The sequence below is a fragment of the Centruroides vittatus genome, unplaced genomic scaffold (genome assembly GCF_030686945.1).
Source record: "Centruroides vittatus isolate TY-2023 unplaced genomic scaffold, ASM3068694v2 contig_882, whole genome shotgun sequence".
Classification (NCBI taxonomy): domain Eukaryota; kingdom Metazoa; phylum Arthropoda; class Arachnida; order Scorpiones; family Buthidae; genus Centruroides; species Centruroides vittatus.
The window spans coordinates 2,354,608-2,379,207 of NW_027122574.1; the positions used below are offsets into that span (position 1 = coordinate 2,354,608).

The 24,600-nt window shown below is 41.0% G+C and overlaps 1 protein-coding gene across 1 annotated transcript in view; it reads left to right on the forward strand.

The window, feature by feature from the left end:
- Positions 1-24,600, forward strand: part of LOC136983485 (dynein axonemal heavy chain 5-like) — a 42,396-nt gene that overhangs the window by 14,592 nt on the left and 3,204 nt on the right. Inside the window, 38 exon segments of the mRNA XM_067280240.1 lie at positions 141-281; positions 887-1,115; positions 1,567-1,706; positions 1,770-1,904; positions 2,708-2,830; positions 3,987-4,185; positions 4,321-4,430; positions 4,503-4,666; positions 6,328-6,447; positions 6,521-6,584; positions 6,761-6,883; positions 8,305-8,435; positions 8,787-8,940; positions 10,631-10,795; positions 10,854-11,080; positions 11,493-11,664; positions 11,666-11,716; positions 12,841-13,039; positions 13,301-13,446; positions 13,522-13,737; positions 14,838-14,975; positions 15,123-15,250; positions 15,392-15,560; positions 16,228-16,383; positions 16,450-16,605; positions 16,670-16,852; positions 17,972-18,076; positions 18,410-18,663; positions 18,791-18,981; positions 19,055-19,176; positions 19,441-19,609; positions 20,276-20,428; positions 20,496-20,722; positions 21,467-21,739; positions 21,804-22,066; positions 22,972-23,128; positions 23,192-23,368; positions 23,511-23,663. Coding sequence (XP_067136341.1) covers positions 141-281; positions 887-1,115; positions 1,567-1,706; positions 1,770-1,904; positions 2,708-2,830; positions 3,987-4,185; positions 4,321-4,430; positions 4,503-4,666; positions 6,328-6,447; positions 6,521-6,584; positions 6,761-6,883; positions 8,305-8,435; positions 8,787-8,940; positions 10,631-10,795; positions 10,854-11,080; positions 11,493-11,664; positions 11,666-11,716; positions 12,841-13,039; positions 13,301-13,446; positions 13,522-13,737; positions 14,838-14,975; positions 15,123-15,250; positions 15,392-15,560; positions 16,228-16,383; positions 16,450-16,605; positions 16,670-16,852; positions 17,972-18,076; positions 18,410-18,663; positions 18,791-18,981; positions 19,055-19,176; positions 19,441-19,609; positions 20,276-20,428; positions 20,496-20,722; positions 21,467-21,739; positions 21,804-22,066; positions 22,972-23,128; positions 23,192-23,368; positions 23,511-23,663 — 6,183 coding nt within the window.

Below are 24,600 nucleotides of genomic sequence, written 5' to 3' on the forward strand. Positions count from 1 at the left end.
TTTGTTCTCTTTGACTTTCTAATAGTTGTCTTTTACTATCAAACTTAATTTTTAAAAAATTACGAAAGTGAAGATAGAACAAAGTGGTTCTCGGCCAGCGATATGAATGCTGAATATTAACGTGTTCTTTGATGTTATAGGCGTGGCTAAACAAGCGATCGAAAATTGAAAGTGACGTCATTGGAAAATACTTCTACGACACTTTCGAACATATTTATATTTGGACCAGTCGCAATTTGTCTTTTAAAACCACAATTACCGAATACAACGTCATAACTCAGGTATGAAATAACAATAATAATATTTTCGATAGCGTGACATACTCATCGATATTAACGATCTCCCGACAAGTTAAGAAGGAATGCATAAATTATATTATAAGGCTGTAATGAAAACTAAACTGAGAATTTAAAATTAACAAATATTTTTTTCTAAATTCTCCATCGATTTGTTTACCTTCAAAAATTACTAGTACTTCATGAAAATTTTATAGATAATTTTATTTCTGTCATTTTACAAGACACAATAGACCTACACCAATATATTGTATCTTGGAAATATAGATACAGGATGTAGTGTGTATATAAGCTTATATTTTTTATTATATTGTACAGTACATATAACAAACATTGCTTCAAACTTCCAAAATTATCTTCAAAATTGTTATATATAACAAAAAGACTCATCTTGTGACCCCTCGAAGTCTAACATTTCTGGCTCAATGATTTTTTTGGAGATATTTCAGAGAATTGATTAAAAAGGACCATCCTGTATCTATATATAGTATACATATTGTATTGTACAAATATTTATATAGTATATTTTGTATCTATATAAATAAATATTTATTTATCTGATATAAAGTTATAATGTGATAATACTTTAGGCAATAACATTACTAGAGGGAATGCTGATGCAAGAATACAAAAGCGAACGGATAGAAACTACGTGGAATAAATTATATATTTTTTCGTTAATGTGGAGTGTGGGTGCCGTAATGGAAGCCGATCATCGTCGACAATTGGAATTGTACGTTCGATCTAATTTCTCGTCCTTTCTTCATCTTCCTCCCGAAGATGGTTCGTCCATGTTCGATTACTGGATAGACGAATCAGGTACAATTCTTAAAATAGCGTCGGAGATGGCTATTATGGATAATAAAATAAGGATAATACAATAGAATATCATTGATCTGGCACCCGCGAGACCAAAGCAGTGCCGGATTACTACACGTTCTTGTATAAAAATATGATTTCATTATAGTTTATTTAGCTTTGTCATTAAATTTGCAAATTTAATGACAAAGCCAGAGCACAGATTAAAAGGGTGTGGTTTTGAAAAGACGTTATTTTTTTCGTGATGTACTTTATTAATTTTTGTACAAGTAATTTTTTGTATATTTTTTTATTTAATGCTTTAATTCTTGCCAAACGAAAGAGAAGCCCTAAACCCCTTCCTTGCCACAAATGTCCGGAACTTCGTCTCCGTGCCACTATATCGGTGTTTCAGCCGCGAATGAATTCTAACCTTAATGTGCAATCGAAATCTTACCGTAACGTTTTCTAGGAAAGTGGCAACACTGGGAAAGCCGAATGGACAGCGTTACCGACGAACTACATTGGCTGGATTACGACACTTTTCTCGTTCCCTGCGTGGACAGCGTCAGAACGGACTACCTGACGGACGTGGCTATAGAAGGAGGTCGGGTAAGCGAAACCGTCCGATTTTAATTCGGTTGGTTCCTCTTCGTTTATTTTGAAAACCGACAGAGAGCGATGTTGATGGGCGCGGCGGGAACTGCCAAGACCACCGCCGTTCGAGCGTACCTGCAGAAACGACGGACCGAAAGACGACGCGAAGAAATCTTCGCCTTCTCCTTCGCCACCACACCCGAGAAGTTTCAGGTAAGAACGCTTACCTTCAGTTAAACGGTTATTAGAATTGGATCATTGCATAAACAGTTATTACATAAACACAGTTATTAACTTTTTCGTCTTCGTTACTCGTTAATTTCGATTAAGATAGCGTATATAATATTGAGACAAGGTAAAAAACACGCGGTAAGTTCTTACGATAAGCACGTTTCGAGTGAAACGTCTGTAACCGCCTTCGTACGATCGGAGTGTTCGCCTTTCCTGGTAAAACGTGGCATTTAATGTTGCTTGGATGGAGAGTGATGAGCTGCCAGGAGTGAAACTTTTCACACCACGGGCACGGCGAGATTTCCGTTGGACGACAGATCCTCCCTTTCCTTCCGGCTACCGGTTTCCGGGCCCAGCACGGATGTAAGGCTCTCGGACGACTAATTATCCGGATCGTGTGAACAGTGTGCTTCTCTAGATTTCGGCAACGACGACGGTCCGTGCCAGACCTGCAAGTCGGTAGCAGAGGGATCAGGGCGATTTGTCGTCCGGACGGAAATCTCAGTGTGTATGTGCACTGTGAAAAATCTGACCCTGGCAATTCACCGCTGCTTATCTTAGCGACGTTCAATTCCTGAATTTTACTCAGATCGTGCGAGAGCGGTCTTAATACTCTACGATATAGGCTTATGCCGGAAGGTTGAGGACTGGCGATAATAATCGATGCTAGTCGAAGTCTATAGGCCTACTACAAAAATAGTGGGTCAGTTCGACGTCCTCTCGCGTAACTTAGCTACCGGTCAAAAGTCATCTTTTATTAACTGGAATTCCGATTTTCTGGACAGAAGAGAATGGAGAGTCTGCTGGAGAAGAGGACTGGAAACACTTTAGGACCTGGAGGAGGAAAGACGCTGACTGTCTTTGTCGACGACATCCATACGCCCGGGCAGGATGACTGGGGCCACCAGGTAAGTTTTGTCAGAAATCTTCGGTTTCTGCGCGGGACGAATCCCAGCCGTTTTTAAAAAGATTTTGTCAAGATTCGTAAACACATACTGTATTGAATTAATTGTTGTAGTCTCTTGCGATTCAATTTCGCGCCTCTCTAATATCTGAATACAATGGGCACGTCATATATCAGGTTGCAAAGATGAAATCTAGACGTTACAATTGTTTTCTAGAAATGGCTGGAGGAAAGTTCTAAAACGAGCGATGTGGATATATAAACAGAGTAATCGTTGATCATTTCATTACATATTTCATTGGAAACAGACGAATCGGCAATGTCTAACAATCAGAAACTATCGAAGAACACATTCACGTGATGTTTCTCCGTCATTTCAAAAGCACTCACAACACAACGAATGCTCACGATCTCATCTGCAAGGCATTTAGTGAGGACACAGTCAACAGTCAGATCTGCTACAATTGGTCTCAATGAAATTCAAGAAACTCAATGATGGAGTTTCCTAGCTTCAAGACGAACCCCATCGTCATTGATGATGACGTTCTCCCGCAACTGATAGGTGATAATCCATGGTGACCATCAGAGAATTAGCACAATTCCCATACACTCTAGAAATTGACAAAGTCCAATACCACCACGACAATGCCCTAGCACACAGAGCAATGACGACGTTAGAAAAGTTGGGTACACTGGGTTAAGAGGTTCTGGCTCATCCATCTTACAGCCCGGATTTTGTGCCGACTGACCACGATCTAATTTGCACCCGCAGAACCATATTGCCAATATACAGTTTATTGACTATACCTATGTAAAAACGATGAGATTTTCTTCAAAGATAAACAGTCATTCTATGCTTACGGGATTGAAAGTTTTCAGCAATAGTGGCAAGATATGATTGTTATTTCATCTTTACTGCCTGATATAACTTTACCATTATATCTTTTGGTCGTAAAGTTGATAAACGCGTACGTTTGTCCCCTGTCCGTAAACTTTTGTTAGGGTTTCCATTCCACATTTTACGAAAGTGCGAAATCTCTCTTATTCGTAGGGCGAGCGCGAACCTCGCTTATTTTCTACGACGTCGGAAGTGACGATCCGCGGTTCTTCCGTCGCGGTAGCAGAATTTTTCGAGTAAAGACAGAAAGACTTGTCGGCAGGCTGCCAACGAGATTCTTCGACAGACGATCGAATCCGGAGGCTTCTATAGTCTGGATCGTCCGGGAGACTTCTTCCGATTGGTCGACGTGGGATTCCTGGCTGCCTCACGAAGCTGCGGCGTGACGCCTCGACTGCTGAGACACTTCCTCCTCTTCGACGGTGCTCAACCCACCGACGACCTCCTGGACCGCGTTTTCGGTAAGTCTTCGCATTTTCTGATTTTCTTCCCTTCGGTCTACCGGAAGAGGATGATTTCGGCTCAGGATTTTCATTCGAGACGCCTTTTTCGGACCTCGGGAAGAGCGTCTTCCAGAGTTTTGGAATTTTCCACAGGTGCGGTGGCGCATTCTCATTTCAATTCCGGGAACGGCTTCTCTTCAGAGGTTCGACAGTTGGCGGAGCGACTGGTACCCCTAACGCGCGCTCTCTGGCTGGAAATGAAGGTAAGTTTAGTGTCGAGTATTTGGGTTCTGTCGGGAGGACCGCGCTTATTTTTCTTCTTCCACGTTTAACAGGCTCGGATCGCTCCCGTTCCCGGCCATTTTTTCCGTCTTTTGGAACCGAGAGACCTTAGTCGAGTGTGGAAGGGAATGTCCGAAGCCCGGTCGCGGGTGGTGACCGAAGGCGGAGTCCTACTTCGTCTGTGGACACACGAGTGTCGCCGAGTACTGGTCGACGGGTGAGTGCCTTTTTCGTTACTCCTTCCGGGATATGCGTCGCGTTTCGACGACTCCGTTTCTGTTCTCTCCGCCACCGAATCACGGTGTCGCCAACTAGGAATACGGATGTCTTCGTGTCCTCGTGTCCACCCTCACTCGTCGAGTCGTCAGATTGTCTTCCAGTATGCCACGCCTAAGGGAGAGAAATTTAATTTGTGAGAACGATAAGAAATAATGATAAAAATTATTTAATTATTTTGAAAATGAACGGTGGTATATTGTCGCGATCTACAGTCTACTGGAGAGACTGTACCGTATGACGATTGTGGTCACAGTGGCATAAAATGGCAGATGTACTGTACATATTAGTATAGATAGAAATTCCTTAAATGTAAAGATGACGTCAAGAATTAAGGTACGCAGACGTGTGGTTAAAGATCCATACGACCGCGTACCTTGATTTTTGAAGAAGCTAACTCGCAATGGGCAAATCTTTTTGAAAAACGCTGACATTATGCGGCGAATTACCATAATTATAACACGATAAAACATTAAAAGAAATGTTTTGGTATTTTTCTTAATAATAAAGGCGTAATAAATTGATAAATGTGGAAATAAAACTTCCCCGAAGAAACGCACGTATTATATTTATATATGGTAATATACACGAGGTCGATTGATAAATAGTAATTGTGTCTTGTACAAAAATCTAGTAACGAGTTGCGTAACTTTCCTGGCTATAAAGATTTTACTTAAAAAATAACAATTATATTATTAATTACAAGAAATAAAATTGTGTGTTGCGCCATCCGTAATGAAATTTTGTTTTAAAAATCTTTTTAAATTATTAATACAGTAAATCCGGACGGGTAGATAAAGCCCCAAGTATATTTCAGATGGTGGTCCGTTCGAATATGTTTGGCCCCGTCCCTCACATCTGACCGTCCTATGGTGTTCTTGGCCGAACCCATATCTAGGAAGGAAAAGCCGAAAGCAATTAAATACTTAAGTTATAACAGCTACATAAAAGCCTACTTCGACATCTTATTGTTTCTAGTGATACGTGGATAATTTAAAATTAAATAATTATAAATGTATAACCACTCTGTCTTAGGCCACATAATGGGTTCATTTTTCCCTTCACGTTCTGAAAAACGATGCAATAGCGAGGTTGAGACCGACGTTTTAAACGCGAAAACGTGTACGTCAGACGTTCGGCGCCGCTTTCCTGTAAGCCTAGAAATTTGACAATGGCGTTTGGAAAGTCAGTGGAATCGTGCTCGACATTCCAAACGCCATTTCCAAACTTCTAGGCTTACAGGAAAGTGGCGCCGAACGTCCGACGTACACGTTTTTCGCGTTTAAAACTTCGGCCTCAAACTCGCTAATAATTTAAAGTACAGACTCGAAGTATTTTAAACATATTTTTTTTTTTTTCATATGACCGTGCGTTGTAAACGGAAACGAAATCTAACCTAACTTTTCAGAATTTTCTGAGAAAATGTACTTTCCTGGCTGTCGATAACATATAGATTTGTATTGGCCAGATTGCTTTTTCCACCCTTGGATCTTCGACTCGGGGTACTGTAAGACTCGACGCCATCGATAAACCTATGCTTTGGCACGTTTAACCGTGAATTCGATTACGTAACCTTTTTGTTTCGATCATTTCGTTGAACAGGTGGACCGGGCCCGAAGAAGACTACGACTTCTCGGACGCGCTGCGCCGAGTATCGGAGGCACTGCCAGAGACCCTACTACGGGATCTGCCAGAGGACACTTACTTCGCCCACTTTCTGGGGTAAGTGGATGCTATTCAGACCGGTGCTTTCTTTCGCACTTTTAATTTCGTCTCGTTTTCTCCGCGACGGCAGGGAGACAGCGGAAGGATGTTGGGAAGATCGGACCGAGACCGAGACCTCCGGTCTGTACGAACCGGTAAGTCGAGTTTTCACGGGAATCGTATCTATCACAGTTATCGACTCGTAGAACACGGGAAAAGAACGTGTGGACTAACTGTACTTGTCGGTTTTGACCTCTCCATCTTGGAAGAGGCGTTTTTACCCAACCCTTAAGGAAAGACAAGAGATTGAAAGAGAGATGGAATGTTGCAGGTGCGGTGTTTCCGGACGCTGGAGGAAAGACTGAAGACGGCCTTGTCCGCCTACAACGATTCTGTTCGGGGAACGGGAATGGACCTGGTCTTCTTCCAGAGATCCGTCGTCGATTTGCTTAAGGTAAGAAACTATCTTCGCTATCAAAAGCCTTAGTCAGGTCGATAAACACTGCCGTGTCACTATATTTCAATTATCGAGATCGTCAATAATACATTGTTTAAGATGAGTTAGTGCGTCAATTGTACAGGCCTCTCTTTTGAAACCGTACTGGTTATTACATATAATATCATATTTATTAACAAATCCAAAAATATAGCAAGCCATTTTAATTATATTAGTTATATTCTGAATGACTATTAGGAATGTGTTATTAGGGAGATTGATGCTGTTAAATTTTCGTGGTTAAATGTGGACAGGGTGGAGAGATAAAGGGGATCGTGTGTCATATCTGGAATAGTATCGGACTTAATTACGACTTTACTCGTTAGTAGCATTTACAATTTTTTTAAAATTATAAAACCCATTCCTACCCAGAAAATTAATTTTACTGTCATTTTATAATAGTAAAAAATATTAAAAGATTTTAATAAAATATGATAACAGATGGCGCCGTCAAATGTTGCCGGAAAAGTTAAGCAAGTCGTTGCTGGATTTTTCCGATATTATTCCGATTTATCCGATTCATATTTTGCTAATTTTTGTTTCATTATGAATTTTTGCTCTTTTCGTCACTCCTGATAACTGTTAATAATAATGGCTCTAATTAGAAATTAATCCAAAAATGCGCCATTTTAATATTTTGATAAATAGCGAATTTTTTAAAAGTTAATATGAAATTTAATGTTTTATTATTATTATTATTATTAAGTCGAAATCCGCGCAAGAAGGCCTCAGCAGAGAAGAGGTTTATGTTTTTCATCAAGGCTTTTTATGCTCGACGGATTCTTCCACCATTTCTTCAGACTCCTTTCTGTCAAATCCCGTCTCACGTGACTGTGTCTCGACCGTTCATTCCGGAACTTCGGGATATCGCCGCTCCAGATAATGGATGGCATACGAGTCGCTGTCCTCCGGAGTTATGACGACCACCCGTTTGTCGTCGGGTGTATGCGACTTCTCCGCATCTTTCGAAAGCACCCGTATTATACGAGGCCAAGACGAGGCGCCATCCTCGGGCTCGGCATAGAGCCCTTTATTCCTCCTCACAGACACGAGCTGCTATAATCAATTCACGTAGAGTTAGGATACGCTGGAACACTATAGGGCTGTCCATAAATTATGTCCATAAATCCTTCCGGGACTTCATGACCAACGTTAAAGGAGTGAAAACTGCGTATGTGTTTGTGTGTAAGCATTCGTGTTGATGCGCTCGTTCCTTTCGAATGCATTTGGAGGTTTCGACCGACATGACGTAACGGTTCAGACGATTGTAGCGTAAATTCGCCTTTAAACGGAATTCTGTTCGTAAAGGGGATTTTTACACAAAAGCTTGGGATTTGGATCAATTTCTTTAATGGTATTTTTTTATTTTCTGTATATAGATCTCGAGAATCATAAGGATGCCCGGAGAGAACGCTCTATTGGTGGGAGTAGGAGGATCGGGAAAACAGTCGCTGACTAAACTGGCCTGTTTCTTGGCAGATTATCAAATCTTTCGGATCGTCCCTACCGGGTGAGCTTTCACTTCTCTACTAAAAGATATTTCTGTAAAAACTCTAATAGCTTCCACAGATTTACTGAATGAATTAGATCTTTTTTTATTGAATAAAATGTGTGAATATAGTTTAGTTCTTCCACGATGATCTTCGCTTAATCTTCATTTAATACAGTTACGAGTTGCTTATAATTTTGTTGTTGTTGTTGTTTTTTCCATGTATTTGTTTTTGGCCTACTGAAAATAGCTTTTGCCATGTTCAGTTCTTAAAGCAATTAAGGACGAATCGTTCCGGGAGAAAAGCCACTATCCTTTAACTTAGAACTTTTGTCCCGAAATCATTTGGTTTCCTGTTTTTCTCCCTTCTAGAAACTACGGTCCTGGCAACTTCCTGGAAGACATGAAGAATTTGTTCAAGTCGACTGGAATTCACGACAGACGGACGACCTTCCTCTTTTCCGAACGGGATTCGAAAGACGAAAGTTTCGTGGAATACTTGAACGACATCCTATCGACGGGCACGGTGAGGCCACTTCTTTTTGATGCTCGAAAGTAGTCGTTTCCTTTTACAAACGTAAAATAAACAAACATTATAGAAAACATTTTATGACACCGAACAACAACATAGATAAATTTATATTAAAATAAACGATTAATAAATAATAAGAAAACTAACACGAATATGTAACTATGTTGTTGATTTTTGTGGCTGTTGGTGACTTAAAAAGTAGGCTCGCTAGCTTGGAGCAGGCTTATCGGGCTACTTTGCCCTCAATGAAGACATTGGAGACTGATTGTTCAATTTGGGATGATAAGCGATATATTTTTCTTTTATTTCGGGAGGCCGTCTTATTGAACTTTCTCCTCTCTTTTTATTCTAAATTATTTTTCTCATTTTCGTCAGATGGTGTGGAAGGGTTTCCTACCATGAATTGTTTTTTTGAGGACTGGGTCTGGGTCGGTCTGTTCATGTTTCCTTGTTCGAATTGTAATGGGTTTAATACTAAGTGCTCAATGATAGTGAGCATTTGACTAACATCTCGGATGAATTTGGTTGAGATATGGTTGGTTTCGACTGAGGACGATTTTCTTCGTTCAGTCAATTGGAATTTTATACGGTCGTGGCTGAAAAATCGTTGAGTTCGGGTACGCCTTATAATGGTATTTTTTTTTTCTTTGGTGATACTTTTAATGGTGATAAAGGATCCTTCCATATCACCATATATCTGAGCAAGTTTCCAAAAGTTTTTACAAACATGCTCAGTTATGTGACGGGTAATTTAACTCATTATTTACTTTTTGGTTCTCAAAGAATACTGATGCTAATTATTTATGCCAGTATTCCTCAAAAACAACAAGGCATCCGCCTTGATTTGTTCTCTACTCTTTCGATAGTTGGTCTGCAATGTTTGATGAAAATGATTATTATAAGCGTATTTCACATTCATGTTAGTGATGAATTTGATTCCTATTTGAATATATCGTCGCCAAACACAGAAGGATTCGAGAGTCGACACTGTTGGCGGGTAATTTCTTCAATAGTTAATAGAGAATGATCTCATTCTTCGATAACGGATATGACGTCGTTTTTAGTTATTGCTGTTTTCGATTTATCGGCTGTTGTTATTGTTAAATTTTTTTTACTAACTTTACACGTGTATATTTGTATTTTGTGCTGTATTGTTTCCCTTTTATATTTTTTAAATTGATTTTATTTTGTCTTGTTATACTTTATTAGATATTTTTATATCGCACGTTTTATCGAATTTTGTAACTGTATCTAAGATTTTGTATCGGCTAGGACATTTATAGTCTAATCCCGCCTTTAGAATTGATTTTATTTAATATTAATTGCTCTTTCCATTCTTTCGGTTCTTTTTCTCCTGGAAATCTTAATTTCTCAGTTAAATTATTTATTTTTTAAGCTTTATTTATGGATTTTGTTTCCGTATTATTATATAAAAAATAGGAACCAAACTGATTACGGGTGATAAAGCTCCCCTAATAGATAAGAAAATAAACACGGAAAATAACAAAACGGCATGCATTTTTATAAAGTAATTATACCCGTAAGAAGAAACGACAAACAATACATCACAGTTCTGGAAAAACGAAACTAGCGGCAAAGTAGAGATAATATTAAAAAGAGTTCTGATTCCTTTATTACCTCGTTTAAAATCTAGTAGTTAGGATTATATCTTGAATTGTGACAGATTCCGAACCTGTTCAACCGAGAAGAGAAATCGGAAATTGTCCAAGAAGTGTCTTCATCTCTGAAGCGAGACCAATTGCGGAATCCGGCCAGCTCGGATACCGTCTTCGAACATTTCCTGTCCAGAGCCAGAAAAAATCTGCATGTGGTACTGCGTTTCTCTCCGGTGAGTGTTAAGCCCTCTTCTCCATCTTCGACCCTTTCTCACTTTCGTTTCTCGATAGGCGGGAGAGAAATTGCGCCGATACGCCTCTCGATATCCGAAAATCATCTCGGCATGCTCCGTGGTCGGATTTCGGCCTTGGCCCCATAGCGCCCTGAAGGTGGTGGCCCTGGAACGTCTAGACGGTTTCGACCCGCCTCTTTCGGAAGACGCGCGACCCCGACTGGCAGAAGTCCTGGGCGGAATCCATCGAGTGACGGAAAGCCTCTGCGCTCGTTACTTGGAAAGGTGAGTTACATTGGTCCTTCTACTTTCATATGTTAAATATCAGCAGTAGCCATGGAGGTTACGTGGAATTAATGGCTTCCTAAACATATTTCCTACACATTCGGTCGATGCTTCGTACGACGTTTCTTCTTTTCTGATCGCCCAATGGTAATCCACGTCGTGGGTTTCCTCCTGACACACGGAGTTTTCCTTGTTTTCTTCACGTGTCTAACATTTAAATTTCTCGTAGAAAATTCTCCCGGGAGACATCTTTTCGGCAAAATTCAGGCGGTGGAAAAACCGTAAAAATTTTTCGGGAAACACGTCGGTCCGTGTCTTTCTCCGCCTGGCCGGATTTTGTGGATATCTTTCTCATTAATCGACGTACTTCGGAATGTTTTCGTGTATCTACTAGATATTGTCTTTTTGTCAGGAGTGGTAGAACCGTACACGTGACGCCCCGTTCCTTCCTGAGCTTCTTGTCCGACTATCGACGTCTCTACCGACTTAAACGCGGAGAGGTGGACTCGGCAGCTGATCGGACCCGGCGGGGAGTGGCCAAGCTGGAAGAGGCATCTGTCTCTACCGAAGAACTAAAACGGAATTCTGGCAAGGACGGAGGAAGAGTTGCAGGTGACCACTCGAGAGTCGTTGGAGGTAAGTGATCGGGCGGTGGCTCTGCCTTAAAAACTCAATTCCGTCGGCGACTGGAGGCAAATATGCGCCTTCGGCCACAACAATAGACCAATTAAAAACGCTAAGGGTAGTACAAAGTCTTTCTTCTTGAAAGGCGCACAAGAGTCGTTGAGACGAGTCTCCCGTACAAACGTATTGGTTTTATAAATGACTCGTACGTCTAACACGACTGTTCTATGACTAATATACATTTCACTATAATCCACATACTTTAATGACAATTTTTATCTAAAATATAAAGTACTAATTTAATGTAATGTAATGTAAATTATTATATTTAAACAGCTTTTTCTGAAAATACAATTATTGCGACGAAAACTCCCGAAAAAACTCGTTCCCAAAACAAATTCAGTCTGTTTTGTAAGCTTTTCGAGAGAGCAAAAAAAAATCTATCAACGAGTTGCGTCACTTTCCCGGCTGTTTGAAATTTTATTTAAAATGTAACTTTTACATTATTATTTAGGATGATAATATTCGTGTGGCGCCATCCGTTGTGATATTTTATTACAAAAGCTTTTTATAACTTTAATTATTATAAAATGACAAAATGTATGATTTTAAGGGGACAGTCGGGTTTTATAAAGATTGTAAATGCTAATAAAAAATCTGTATAAAAGTCCGATTTCTCTCGAGGTAGGACACTCGACACATCTCCCCATCCCCTTCACCTTTAACCACCAAAATTTAATAGCATCAATTCCCCTTACACACAAGCCACCATAGTAAATTTCGTTTCTTAATCTTTACCCCATTCTGAGATATTAAACAAAATAGACTCGAGTACACGCACGTACTGTACAGTACATACATATATATCCACGGAATTTTTTCCGTTGTTTTGACATTTTGGGGTTCGGGGATCTTAACCGTAATGATTGCAGAACACGGAGGATCAAATTTGATACAATTCCAATACTTTCCCTTGTTATGTATGCGTAACAGCCGATAAAGTAAAGCTGTAGCAAGAAATGTACCGGTACTTGGTACTTTGGGCTATGCACTTGTTCTTTAAGTTTTGGCTACTCATATTACTGTGCCGGAGAAATATGTATAGTGAGAATCTACCTTTAAATGTCTTGGGGCAGGTGCTGTCTCGAGTGACAGAACGCACCCGGGCGGCCGAAGAAGTGAAGGAAGAGGCCCGTCGAATGAGGGAGGAGCTGAAGTCTCTGGTGGATGGAATTGGCATCGACAAAGCCATTGCCGAAGAAAAGCTGGAAGAAGCGGGACCGGCCCTGCGAGAAGCGGAAGCCGCTCTGGACACAGTTCGCCCCACTCACATAGGTAAGTCTCAAAAATATTAACTGAAAAATTTTCAGTTCTTTTTAGTGAAAAACAATACCTTAAAAGTGGAGTTATTTCTATTTTTTGCTAAAAGGATGAAAGAAAAAGTTTTTTCTTAGCAAACGCATGGGTTTGCTAAGAAAAAAAATTTAGCACTCTTAATCTATTAATATAATGCGTGTTAAAACACGAAAACGAAAACATTGAGCTCGCTTCCAATAAATGCTGGGAAATTTACGTTTCTTGCGTTCATTTTTATAGCCACAGTGAGAAAACTGAGTCATCCCCCTCATCTGGTTATGAGAATCATGGACTGCGTTTTGATACTGTTCCATCGAAAATTAAATCCGGTGACGATAGATAGCGAACATCACTGCGTCGTTCCGTCCTGGGAGGAATCGCTAAAAGTATGCGCACTTTCGATTGCCAATCGTCAATTCCGGAATTTCATAGATTAATGAGAATTTCGAATCCACGTGCAGTTCATGTCGAGTACAAGTTTCCTACAGAGTCTGCAGAACTTCGACAAAGACAGCATCGACGACGAGACGGTAGAGCTGCTGGCTCCTTACTTCCAAAAGAAAGATTATAACATGAACACTGCCAGGAGGGTTTGCGGCGACGTGGCAGGTCTTCTGTCCTGGACCAAAGCCATGGTTTTCTTTTATGGCATAAACAAAGAAGTCATACCATTAAAGGTAAGTTCTATTCGAAAAGATTATTCTTTGTTAATAATTTTCTCTCTTTTGGTGAATGACAAGCGTATTTGATATTGATTGTCATAATTGCACCGGTTACCGTACAATAACTCTGTTGCCGGACAAGCTACTCGGCAAGAGCCGGTCACAGAGGAGAATCGTTACTCGTCATTAAAGAGCGAGTCGTGTCGTAAATGTGTTTCTTCTAGCTGCGCTTTTTTGCTATTATTTATTACAGACTTGTTCCACGTCGAAATTTGCCATTTTTTTGTGTTTTTAAAGACGAAAAGGGTCTTTTAAATGTGACTATGGAAACTGGCAGTGTCAGAGTTAGGGGTCAATTAGGCCTACATTGGGAGTGTTTACTCGCTACTCGCTAGATGCAAACTGGCGAGAGTGAACGAGTTTATATGCACGCAACGAGTACCAATTATACTGGGCTAGCAAATTTGCTTGCAATTCGCATATTATCCAATAATAACATATGTCGCCAGCAGTGGCATAATTCTGTTACGCATAGAGATTTTTAACCCCCTTAATCGGTTTAATGGCGACAGTGCAAAATTAACCCAAAACTAGTGACATTATTAGCAAAACTAATTATTTTGTATAGGCTACATTTCGATTTCTAACACAAATTACGAAAGTGAAAGAAAAGGGATATCTTTGGTAGCAATTTTAATTTTCTATATTCTTCGCCTCCTCTTTCTTTTCTCCGTTTCTCTTCGTGTAAGCTATATACAAAGGAGACAGGAAAATACTGTATATAGTTTACCAGTCGAAACAATTTATACCTCTTTGTTAATTCAGCTCTATTTAACAGAATGGGCGTCGATAGGAACAGAATTAAAAGACGAAACGTTGAGAGCAACAAATGGAGTCGACAACAACTCGTAGTTTCGTTCGATCTTACGGAAGAGAAAGATCGGAAAAGAAACGATTAGGAGGAGGAGAAATGATATAATTAATCTCGCGTAAAATAATAACAGGCGAAAGATGTAGGCGTGTTTGCAGCGTAAGCCGTAAAATTGGCTTCGGCCGACCTCTTATTAACAAAAAGTCCGGATGGAGAATGACGTTGTCCGTTTATTTCCCATCAGGCCAACGTGCAGATTCAGGAGGAGAGATTGCAAGTAGCCACCGAAGAACTAAACCGAGTCGAAGCCGATTTACAAGAAAAGGAGAAGAAGTTGAACGAAGTGAGAGCGCAGTACGAAGCGGCTCTGGCCGAAAAGAGGGTGAGTCTTTTCCATCTTCTCCGTTCCTTTATAATCAGTTCGGTGGTCGCGAGAGATTAAGTGGTAAGGACTAACATGTGCAGAAAATAATTGGAACACAGTTTTATTTGTCTGTCTTTCTGTATCTGGCATTCTTTATTCTTTCAGAGACTGGCCGATCGAGCGGAAGATTGTCGTCGAAAAGCGTCCACCGCCTCCGTTCTTCTCTCCGAGTTGGCGGGAGAATTTGAACGTTGGTCGCTGCAGAGCGAACAGTTCCGAGATCGCATCAACAGGTGAGTCGATGCCGCGTTTCGTAGGAAACTGTTTTCCCTTTTAATTCTGTGTCCATCGAGTAATTGGGGTTAAGGTGGGACGGATGAGGGCGACTACACAACCAAGCCAGGCGATTAACGAAAGTTTATTTTTGGATTCAGAGTGGCGGGAGACTCGTTATTGGCCACGGCATTTCTTTCCTATTCGGGTCCCTTCGACCGGATCTTTCGATGCCGTCTGATGGACGAATGGCGACAAGAACTTAGATCCTCGGGTGTTCCTTTCAGCCTGGACTTGGACGTGGTCCGGACTCTGGTCGACGATTCGCTGGTAAGTATCTCTCGTGCTAGAATCAAAATGGCTGTCGAAAAGTGAGGGGTTTTTCATAATACGGGTGGAAAGAGAAAATTATGTCTTTCCTTTCATCTGAAGAATTCGAATCGATAACCCTTCAGAACTGGCTCTGCCTCAATAAAAACATGTAGCCGGGAAGACGTACAGTACTATACAGAAAAATATACATTAATTAAGGATGACGGATGAAAACCAGTCCTTCGCGTCATTTAAAAAGGGCTACGATTAAACACGGAATATCCGTTCTGTCTAATCAAAATCTAATACTTTTTTATAACCAAGCTGGAAAAATTTCTTCGGTCGGGCAGTCGGTCTATCTCCCCCGTGGATTCGGGTTTGAATCCGATCGAGTATCTTATAGGTGAGAATTAAATCTTTTTGGAGCAGGTGATTGTCCTTTTTTCGGCTTCTACCGACAAAACTTCTTGAACAGAAACAAAAAATTCCGCTTTAACACAATATTTGAATGTCATGCCAGAGACGTAACACTTTCTGATCCCAGATATTTATTTTTTTATTTTCTCTTCCTGTTTCTCGGTCGAAAAGTGGTACGGAATCGAGAGGATTCTTCTTTTTCTATTATTTTGTTTTACGCGTTTGCCTTCCTTCCGTATTTGTTGACGTAATCTACGTTGGTAAACAGATCGCCAGATGGAACTCCTACGGTCTTCCCGGAGACGAGAAGTCCATTGAGAATGGCATTATTGTTTTCGCATGCGGTCGTTACCCTCTTCTCGTCGACCCTCAGAACCGGGGACGACGTTGGATCCAAAAGAAGGAAGAGCCCAACGGCCTTCGGGTAAGAACCTTTTTCCGTTCCCGTCCCACGATCGGTTGGAACTTCTGAAATTCCTCTTCTCTGTAGGTAACGTCATTTCGGCACAAATTATTTCGTCGTCGCTTGGAAGAGAGCTTGAGCGCCGGTCGTCCGCTGTTAATAGAGGATGTGGGGGAAGAATTGGATCCCGTTCTGGACGATATCATCGACAAGAATTTTGTAAAAACGGGAACGATGTCGAAAGTAAGTAGGGAAATTCGCTTCGTTTCGTAATTGGATGGAAGGATGTTTACGTTTCCGATTACAGGTGATGGTCGGCGACAGAGAATGCGACGTGACAGAAGGATTCCGCCTGTATTTGGCCACGGGACTGACCGATCCCGTCTACGATCCCGAAACTTACGCCAGAACATGCCTCGTAGATTTCGCCGTCACCCCCGAAGGTCTGGAAGACCAGCTTCTATGCAGGATCATACTCACCGAAAAAGCAGTAAATTTTCTTACCTAAAAAATCTAGCAACGAGTAACGTAACTCTCCCAACTGTTATGAGATTTTATGGTTAATGTTACGTATGGTTCCAAAATGGCGGCTCGTCTCTGATTCAAGGAAACAGAAGAAAGAAAACAGTGGGGACGTACAGTACGTTCTAACCTAACCTAACCTATTCTAATAAATTACCATAATTATTACTAACGAAATTATTAGAATAGGTTAGATTAGGTTAGAACGTGCGTCCCCACTGTTTTCTTTCTTCTGTTTCCTTGAATCAGAGACGAGTCGCCATTTTGGAACCATACGTAACATTAACCGATTTTATTTTAAAAACAGATGTTCCGTTTTATTTTCTGACTGTTATTATACGTAACAAGGGAAAGTATTGGAATCAAATTTGACCCTCCGAGTTTTTTTTTTTTTTTTTTTTTTTTGCAAATCTCCACGTTTTGAGACCGCCTGAATCCAAAGTAGCGAAAAAAAAGGCAAAAAAAATTCCTTGATGTGTGCGTGTGTGTTAGCGTGTATTTCGCTTAATATCTCAGGACGGGGTGAAAAGAAACGAAATTAGGCACGTTAGCTTGTTTATAAGGGGCATTGATACTATTAAATTTTGGTTGTGAAAGGTGAAGGGGATGGAGAGAGGGTGGTCACGTGTCATTTTTTGCTTAATAATGGAGTAAATACAGTACCCGGGAAAATTACGCAACTCTCGTTGCTAGATTTTTTTTTTTTTTTTTTTGACTTGTTTGGATTCAGGAGATTTCAAACAGTGGAGTTTTACAAAACTGGAAATTTGACATGATTTCAATACTTTCCTTTGTCTGTATACATGTATATAAGATTCTTTCTGACATTCACTGCGGTCCTAGTCGTAGTGAATATTCCACAGATCTGTGGCTGTTTTTGGTCCGTTTTCTTATGTTCTCTTGCATGAACAGTTTTTCCAGTCGTATTGATAGTTACTGTTACCTTTTACTTGGAAGTTTTCTGTGTCAAAATAGATCATCCTCCCGACTTTTAATGGCACTTTTCCGGTTTTCTATTGAAAGTGCCTCGTATTTTCCGCGTCAGAGAACCAATTAAGTGGCGAATGACGAGTGACGATTTTCTTAGGCTCTGGAAGAGGAAAGACGGAGAGTGATGGAAGAGACGGCCGATAACGCTGTAAAGATAAGAAAATTGGAGGACGATCTTCTGGGACGTCTGGCCTCAGTAAAGGTATTTTCTTGCTTTATTATATATACATATTCTAGTTTAATTCAATCGGTAAGTGTTCCGGTATTTGAAGGAAAAAACAAAACAAAGAAAAGTAAGATATACATGGCGTATATTGTACACAAATAATTATAGTTAGCGTTCAATTAATTCACGTAACCTGTATACTTATGTGATACCATAGATCGAATAATGAATGGGATGGCGTGTTTCACGTTAGTCTCTACTTTCAGTCCTATAGGATCGTTCAAGACCAACGATCAAACGTTACGCGTAGATCGGCCTTTAATGAATTGGGAATAAATGTAACTGGATGTGGTGTCCTTCCGTCCATAGGGTTCGTTGCTAGACGACGACTGCCTCATCGGAGTGTTGCGGGACGCCCGGAAGACTTCGCGGCGCGTGTCGGAGAATCTGGCCGCTGCCGAGGACACCCGGAAAAAGATCGACCGGGCCAGAGAGGAATTTCGTCCGGCGGCCGCCAGGGGCTCCCTGCTTTACTTCCTGTCCGAGGAAATGGGACGGATCCTCTCCGCCTATCGAATGTCTCTCGACCGCTTTTTACGACTGTTCGACCTGTCGCTCCTTCGGTAAGTTTCTTTTCTCTATTTTTCCTATACGATCTCGAGTTTGGTGACGTGGTTCCGGGAGCAGAACGAAGCGAGGGAGTAAAGCGCACGCACGGGTTCACATCCATGACTTTTGGATTTATCGCAGGTCCGAGAAAGACGCCTCCACCCCCCAGAGGGTGGCCAATGTCGTCCGCTGCCTGACCCTCCAGGTTTACCGGTTTTCGGTCCGAAGTTATTTCGAACGGCATAAATTCCGATACTCTTTCCTCTTGGCCCTGAAGGTGGCGTCCACCCGAGCAGAAATCTCCCCGGAGGAATTAGTCCTTTTCGTCCGAGGTAAATTCCGGTTTTTTCTTTCCTCGGACATTTTCCTTTTCTTCACAATTAATATCTTCTCTTCCATTTCCAGGGGGAGAAACTTCGGACGCCTATAGCCTGCCGGTCCAACTCGGCGACTGGATTCCCGGAAACTGTCGGAGCCACCTGGCGCGTCTGACTCGACTGCCCGGATTCGAAGACCTGACCTTTCAGGTAGGTGCCTTTGCTTGTTCTGATTCCGGTCTCGTTAATTCGGATGCTTTTCTACCGGTTACGTTCTTCGTTTTCCGGTTTCGAACGACATTCAGGAGTTATTTTTTACAATTTATACAAGTTACTTCTTATTGGAATATTCCAAACAATTCCAAGTTTGCCTTCCGCTTCCTTCGCTTAATTTTCTTACCTCTCCCTCTCTTACCAGCTTTTAAACCAATCGTAAAAGTCCGGAGCCAAATTAACCTCACTTTTCGTCGGCAGATAGGGCGAGAAGAAGAGGCGTGGCGCCGTTGGTGGCGGAAGGAGAAGCCCGAGGAGGAGGAGACACCCGACGACCGACTCCGAAAGAGAAGCGACTTCCAGAAGTTACTGCTGGTTCGCTGCCTTCGCCCCGACCGCACTCCCGACCGGGCCCGAATCTTCGTCTCGGGTAAGCGATTTTTTACTTCGGAGATAGAGGATCTCCTCGCTAAACGGGTGGCTTAATGCGCGCTTTCGCCATCTGCCGAAACTTTAAATGGCAGAGAGTAGGACTAATTCATCTAATTGTCGTCTTAATTGTGAAGTATTAACTTTACAATAATCGGCGCATTAACCGGGATTATACTTATTCCTCTTGTCGTAAATGACAGAGACATTCGCCTTGTACAGTACGTCTGGCTGTAAAAAAGAAACCGTACGAACGAAATGAATGTCCGGTAGTACACCCAAAACCCGGAAAAAGTCTATTTTATGCCTTTAAGACAAAGAGAAATAATGTCCAAACGATCGATTTTTCCATTCTTCTTTGTGTTTCGTTATTGTATTATTAATGCCATCCCCATTATTTTAATTTAGTAGCATCAATCCCCCTGTTACACAAGCCTCCCTGCAAAATTTAGATTTTGTCATGTGCTATGTATAGAACGGTGTGGCCACTCGTAACAAGAGGACCGAATGACTTTGTTCACGAAGTAAGGGTGAATAGACAATAGACTAATTTTTCAAAATTTCGGACTGAGCTCGTACTGTTCGAATTTCGGGGCGTTTTTGTTCATCGCCGAATATATTTCCACTCCTCTAAATAAAAATTTGTTTTTTGTTTCTTCTTCCCAAGACGTTCTGGGCAAAGAGTATGTGGAAGGAGTCGCCTTAAACCTGGAATCGACCTGGGCCGAGTCGGATCCGGCTACTCTACTTCTTTGCTTGCTGTCGACCGGTACCGATCCCACTTCTCAGATCGAGGAATTAGCCAAGAAACTCAAGCTAGGTAAATCTTTGGTCCTTAAATTTAATCTTAATGATATCTGATTCTGACGCGCAACCATCTTCATTAGAATGTAGGCAGTTATCCATGGGACAAGGACAAGAGGCGCACGCTCGACGTTTGCTGAGGGACTGCGTGCTGGAAGGACGGTGGTTACTGCTGCAGAACTGTCATCTGAATATTCCATTTAGTGAGGAAATATCGAATATCTTGGAAGAAATAGGAATTCCTCATACTCGTTTCCGGTTGTGGATGACCACGGAAGTCCACCCGCAATTTCCTCTTAACATCTTGCAGGTGAGTGATCTAACCTTTCTTTGACTGTAATAAAAAATGTGCAATTATTTGTTGCGATTTCGTCACAAGATTCGAAGTGTCAAGCTTATCTTTACTAAAGAGATACTCCAAGAAAAAATTTGACTTGTCATAATTTTTATTCGGCGCAACACTTCATCTATGATATCAATTGTTTATGACAAATTAACTTTTCCACTGCCTTCTATTATAACTGTTTATTATTGCTTCTATAACATAATTTGCTTTTAAAACGGTCAATAGAAACAACGAAAAAATAATACCGAGATCAGAATCTAAATGCAACAATTTAAAGAGGAAAGCGAAAACTGCAAAGTGTAATTAATAGAATTGTTCTAGCTTATTATTTATTCGTTATATTTATTTTTTGTTTCTCACCATCAATTTTAGTACGACTTTTTATAGAAAAATTTTAGATAAAAAAAAGTTCGAATACCTAGTAGTATCTTCTTTATAAAAGGAATCGTAGTCGGACTCGGACTCCGCCACACTGTTAGTGACCATGGTTAAAACTACCGAATGCCGATAATATCCTTCGTGTTTGGCTGGCGATGCCAAGTTTTTCAGATTTTCTGTGTGTCTAACATTTAAACAGGGATTAGTTTTCTATAGAAAGAGGCAGATCGCCACCGTGTTGCGTTGCTTTATCCTACCAAACCAAATTTTTTCGTCTTCGTTGCTATTCCATAATCGATTTTTGTAAATTTCGTAGTTTGTTATTTCAAGGCTTCCATCAAATTTACCAACGAGCCTCCGGGAGGCATCAAGGCCTGCATGAAGCGTCTCTTGGCTAATCTACCCGACGACACGATCAAAGATGGAGAAATTCCCTCCTGGAACCGGATTGTGTTTGCCGCCGCTTTCTTCCACGCCTCGTTACTGGAACGGCGCAAATTCGGACCCTCGGGATGGAACGTTCCCTACGAATTCGATCGGGCCGACTTCGTGGCTTCCGTCCAGTTTCTACAGAAACAACTGGAAGACTCGGACCCCCAACAGGTGAGTAGCGCTTCCGTTTGGCATTCTGAATCGCTGTTATCAATTCGTATCGTTCGTTTCGTAGGAGATCTGCTGGAGATCGGTGGCGTACGTAGTAGGACAAGTACACTACGGAGGGAGAATTACCGATGATTTTGATCGTCGATTGCTCATCACCTACACCGAGGAGTGGTTTCGTCCTTGGCTTCTTCGGCCGGACACTCTGTTTCGTCCCGGCTATCCTCTTCCTTCCGACGGATGTCAAGAAGAAATGCAGCGCACGCTCGAGGCATTGCCCGACGTTGACAGTCCGGATGTCTTTGGGTTAGATGCAAACGTCGATGTTGCGTAAGTACTTCCGTTCCAGTATTTTCTTCCGAATTGGCGTTATTTCTAAATGTAGATAGCGAAAACAAAATACTTTCACTTGTACTGTATATCAAACAGAAAAATACATACACAATAAATACACGAAAAAATGTTATTTCTACTCAAAGTAGACAACGATTTTTTCACCCGTAGCGCTGAGGTACCATTTTATACTTCCTTAAAATGTATAAAATGGCACCTTAGCGCTTGGTTTCGAAGAGAAGTACTGTACTGTATAAACAAAATTCCGAAGGAAGGAATAAAATGGTTCGTGTCTTAAGTAGTTTTGTGGTAAGTTTGAGTATTTTGAACCCCTCCTCTTTCAAAAGTCTCAAAGTAAATTTTCTTCAATTTTCTCCATGTAAATTTAGTTAATTATATTAAATAAATGTGTGAAGTCTGCATCGTAAAGAATTCGAATTATGCATATGTTAAAGGGGTAGCCAAACCAAATGTAATATTAATTTTTTAATAAAAACTTATTATAAATTAAGTTAAATGTAACAAAGTTTCTTTCAAAGCAGAGAAATGTTATTTAATTTTCGGACTAATCTCAGGAGTTGCGGGTTTCTTTTACTTTCTTATCCTGCAATTGCACTACTCGGACCTTCGTCCGGGTAGTGCAATTGCAGGATAAGAAAGTAAGAGAAACCTACCGTTATCTCCGGAAAAGAGAATCTTTCCCAGAGATATTCTTCAGAAAACTTGCAAAATTCCTTTCAAAAGCCGATAAGAAGTGAAAAACAAGCTGCTTTAGTTGTCTATTTTTGAAATAAATGTGCGGTTTCAGCCTTTATTGTAAGTTACAATACACTCGTGTAATTTTCCTCATTTCGGGGACTTCCCTGCCTACCCCCGTGTCTACCCCTTGTTTTGTTTTTCAGGTATCGGACGCGAGAGGCTCGAGCGCTCTTCGACGCCGTTGGAGGGATTCGGCTCCCGAACTATCGCGCGGGGCAAGAAGAAAGCCGCGAAGAAGAAATCCGCCGACGAGCCGAGGAGATTCTAAACCGATTATCCCTCGATTACCCACCTGAGACGGTGAGTAATTTCTACCATTAGACGATCTTCTCCTTCGCTTACCGTCTATTCGTTCTCGTGCAGGCGCCGGATTTTTCCGTCGATCGCCTTTCGCCCACCCGACTCTTTCTGCGCAGGGAGGTCGACCGGATGACTCTTCTGTTGAGGATTGTGCGTACGGATCTTCGACGAATAGGATCATCTGTTCCGGAAGATCTGCGGTCTCTCTTCGATCATCGAACGCCTGTCTCCTGGAAAACGGTGAGCATGCCTTATTTTTTCCATCGGTCGCCGAAATTCCTTTTGTTTTCAATGGAAAAATTAAGCTTTTTCAAGCAGTAATTTCGATTCCGAATTTGCATTCCGTCTTTGGCACGCGAATCTCATTTCGCGTCTTTCGCAGATATCTTGGGAAACGGACACCCTGGGGTCATGGTTGGTGGAGTTGGAGGAACGAGACCGACAATATCGGAACTGGTTGACGGGGAAAAAGCCAAAAGTCTTTTGGTTTCCGGGATTTTTCCACCCCCGAGGTCTACTTATTTCCATCAGACAGGTGAGTTTCGTCAATCTACTACTTCTCTACTCTGCGATTAGTCTGACGGTCGGATTCACATTACGCCGCGTAATTTTCGGCAACACTTACCTCGAGACAGAGGCATTTTGTTTTAACTTTCTTTCTGGACAACCTCTTAGACAGTACTATAGCTTAATAACATTCGAAAAAGAAATTTGTAAAATAAAAATTACATTACCCATACAGTATTTTATTTTAGAAAATATTGATTATTTACATAGGAAACTGAGTTATTGAAAAGTATTCTCAGGCAAAAATGGAGAATATTTTTCCATAGAAAATGTGCCTAAAGATATTAAAGTTTGAAACTAGTAATTTACAGTCAATGCATATGAGTTTGTGATGGAAAAGGTATGGACTAGATTAGAAACTCTCATTAGTGGTCAGTAGCTTACTTTATTAGGGGGATTGATGATATTAAATTTTGGTGAATAAAGATCGAGGGGGTGGGGAGATAAAGAAGTTCCTGTGTATCTCCTGTAGGGTCGGACTTAATGATGATTTTACCCATTATTAGCATTTACAAATTTTTATAAAACCCATCCCTACTTTCAAAATTAAGCTTTCTGCCATTTTATAATAATTAAAAATATAAAAATTTTTAATAATAAAATATCATAACAGATGGCGCCGTACACGCGGTTTTAAATTTTGCCGGAAAAGTTAAGCAACTCGTTGCTGGATTTTTATTTTTCTAGGCACTTTAGCTGGGTTACGTTTTTAATATTTACTAGCTTATTGAATACTACATAGCGCAGAATATTTTATTTATTACCGGACCAACCGAGCTCACTTGTCAGTTGTTCATTCACCTGCACGTTCCTACATAGATAAAATTTTGACCGTGGCTAGGCCGCAGCTTTGAAAAAAGTGAGTCACTGGACACCTTTTCGACAGCTTCTATACCAAATCTTTT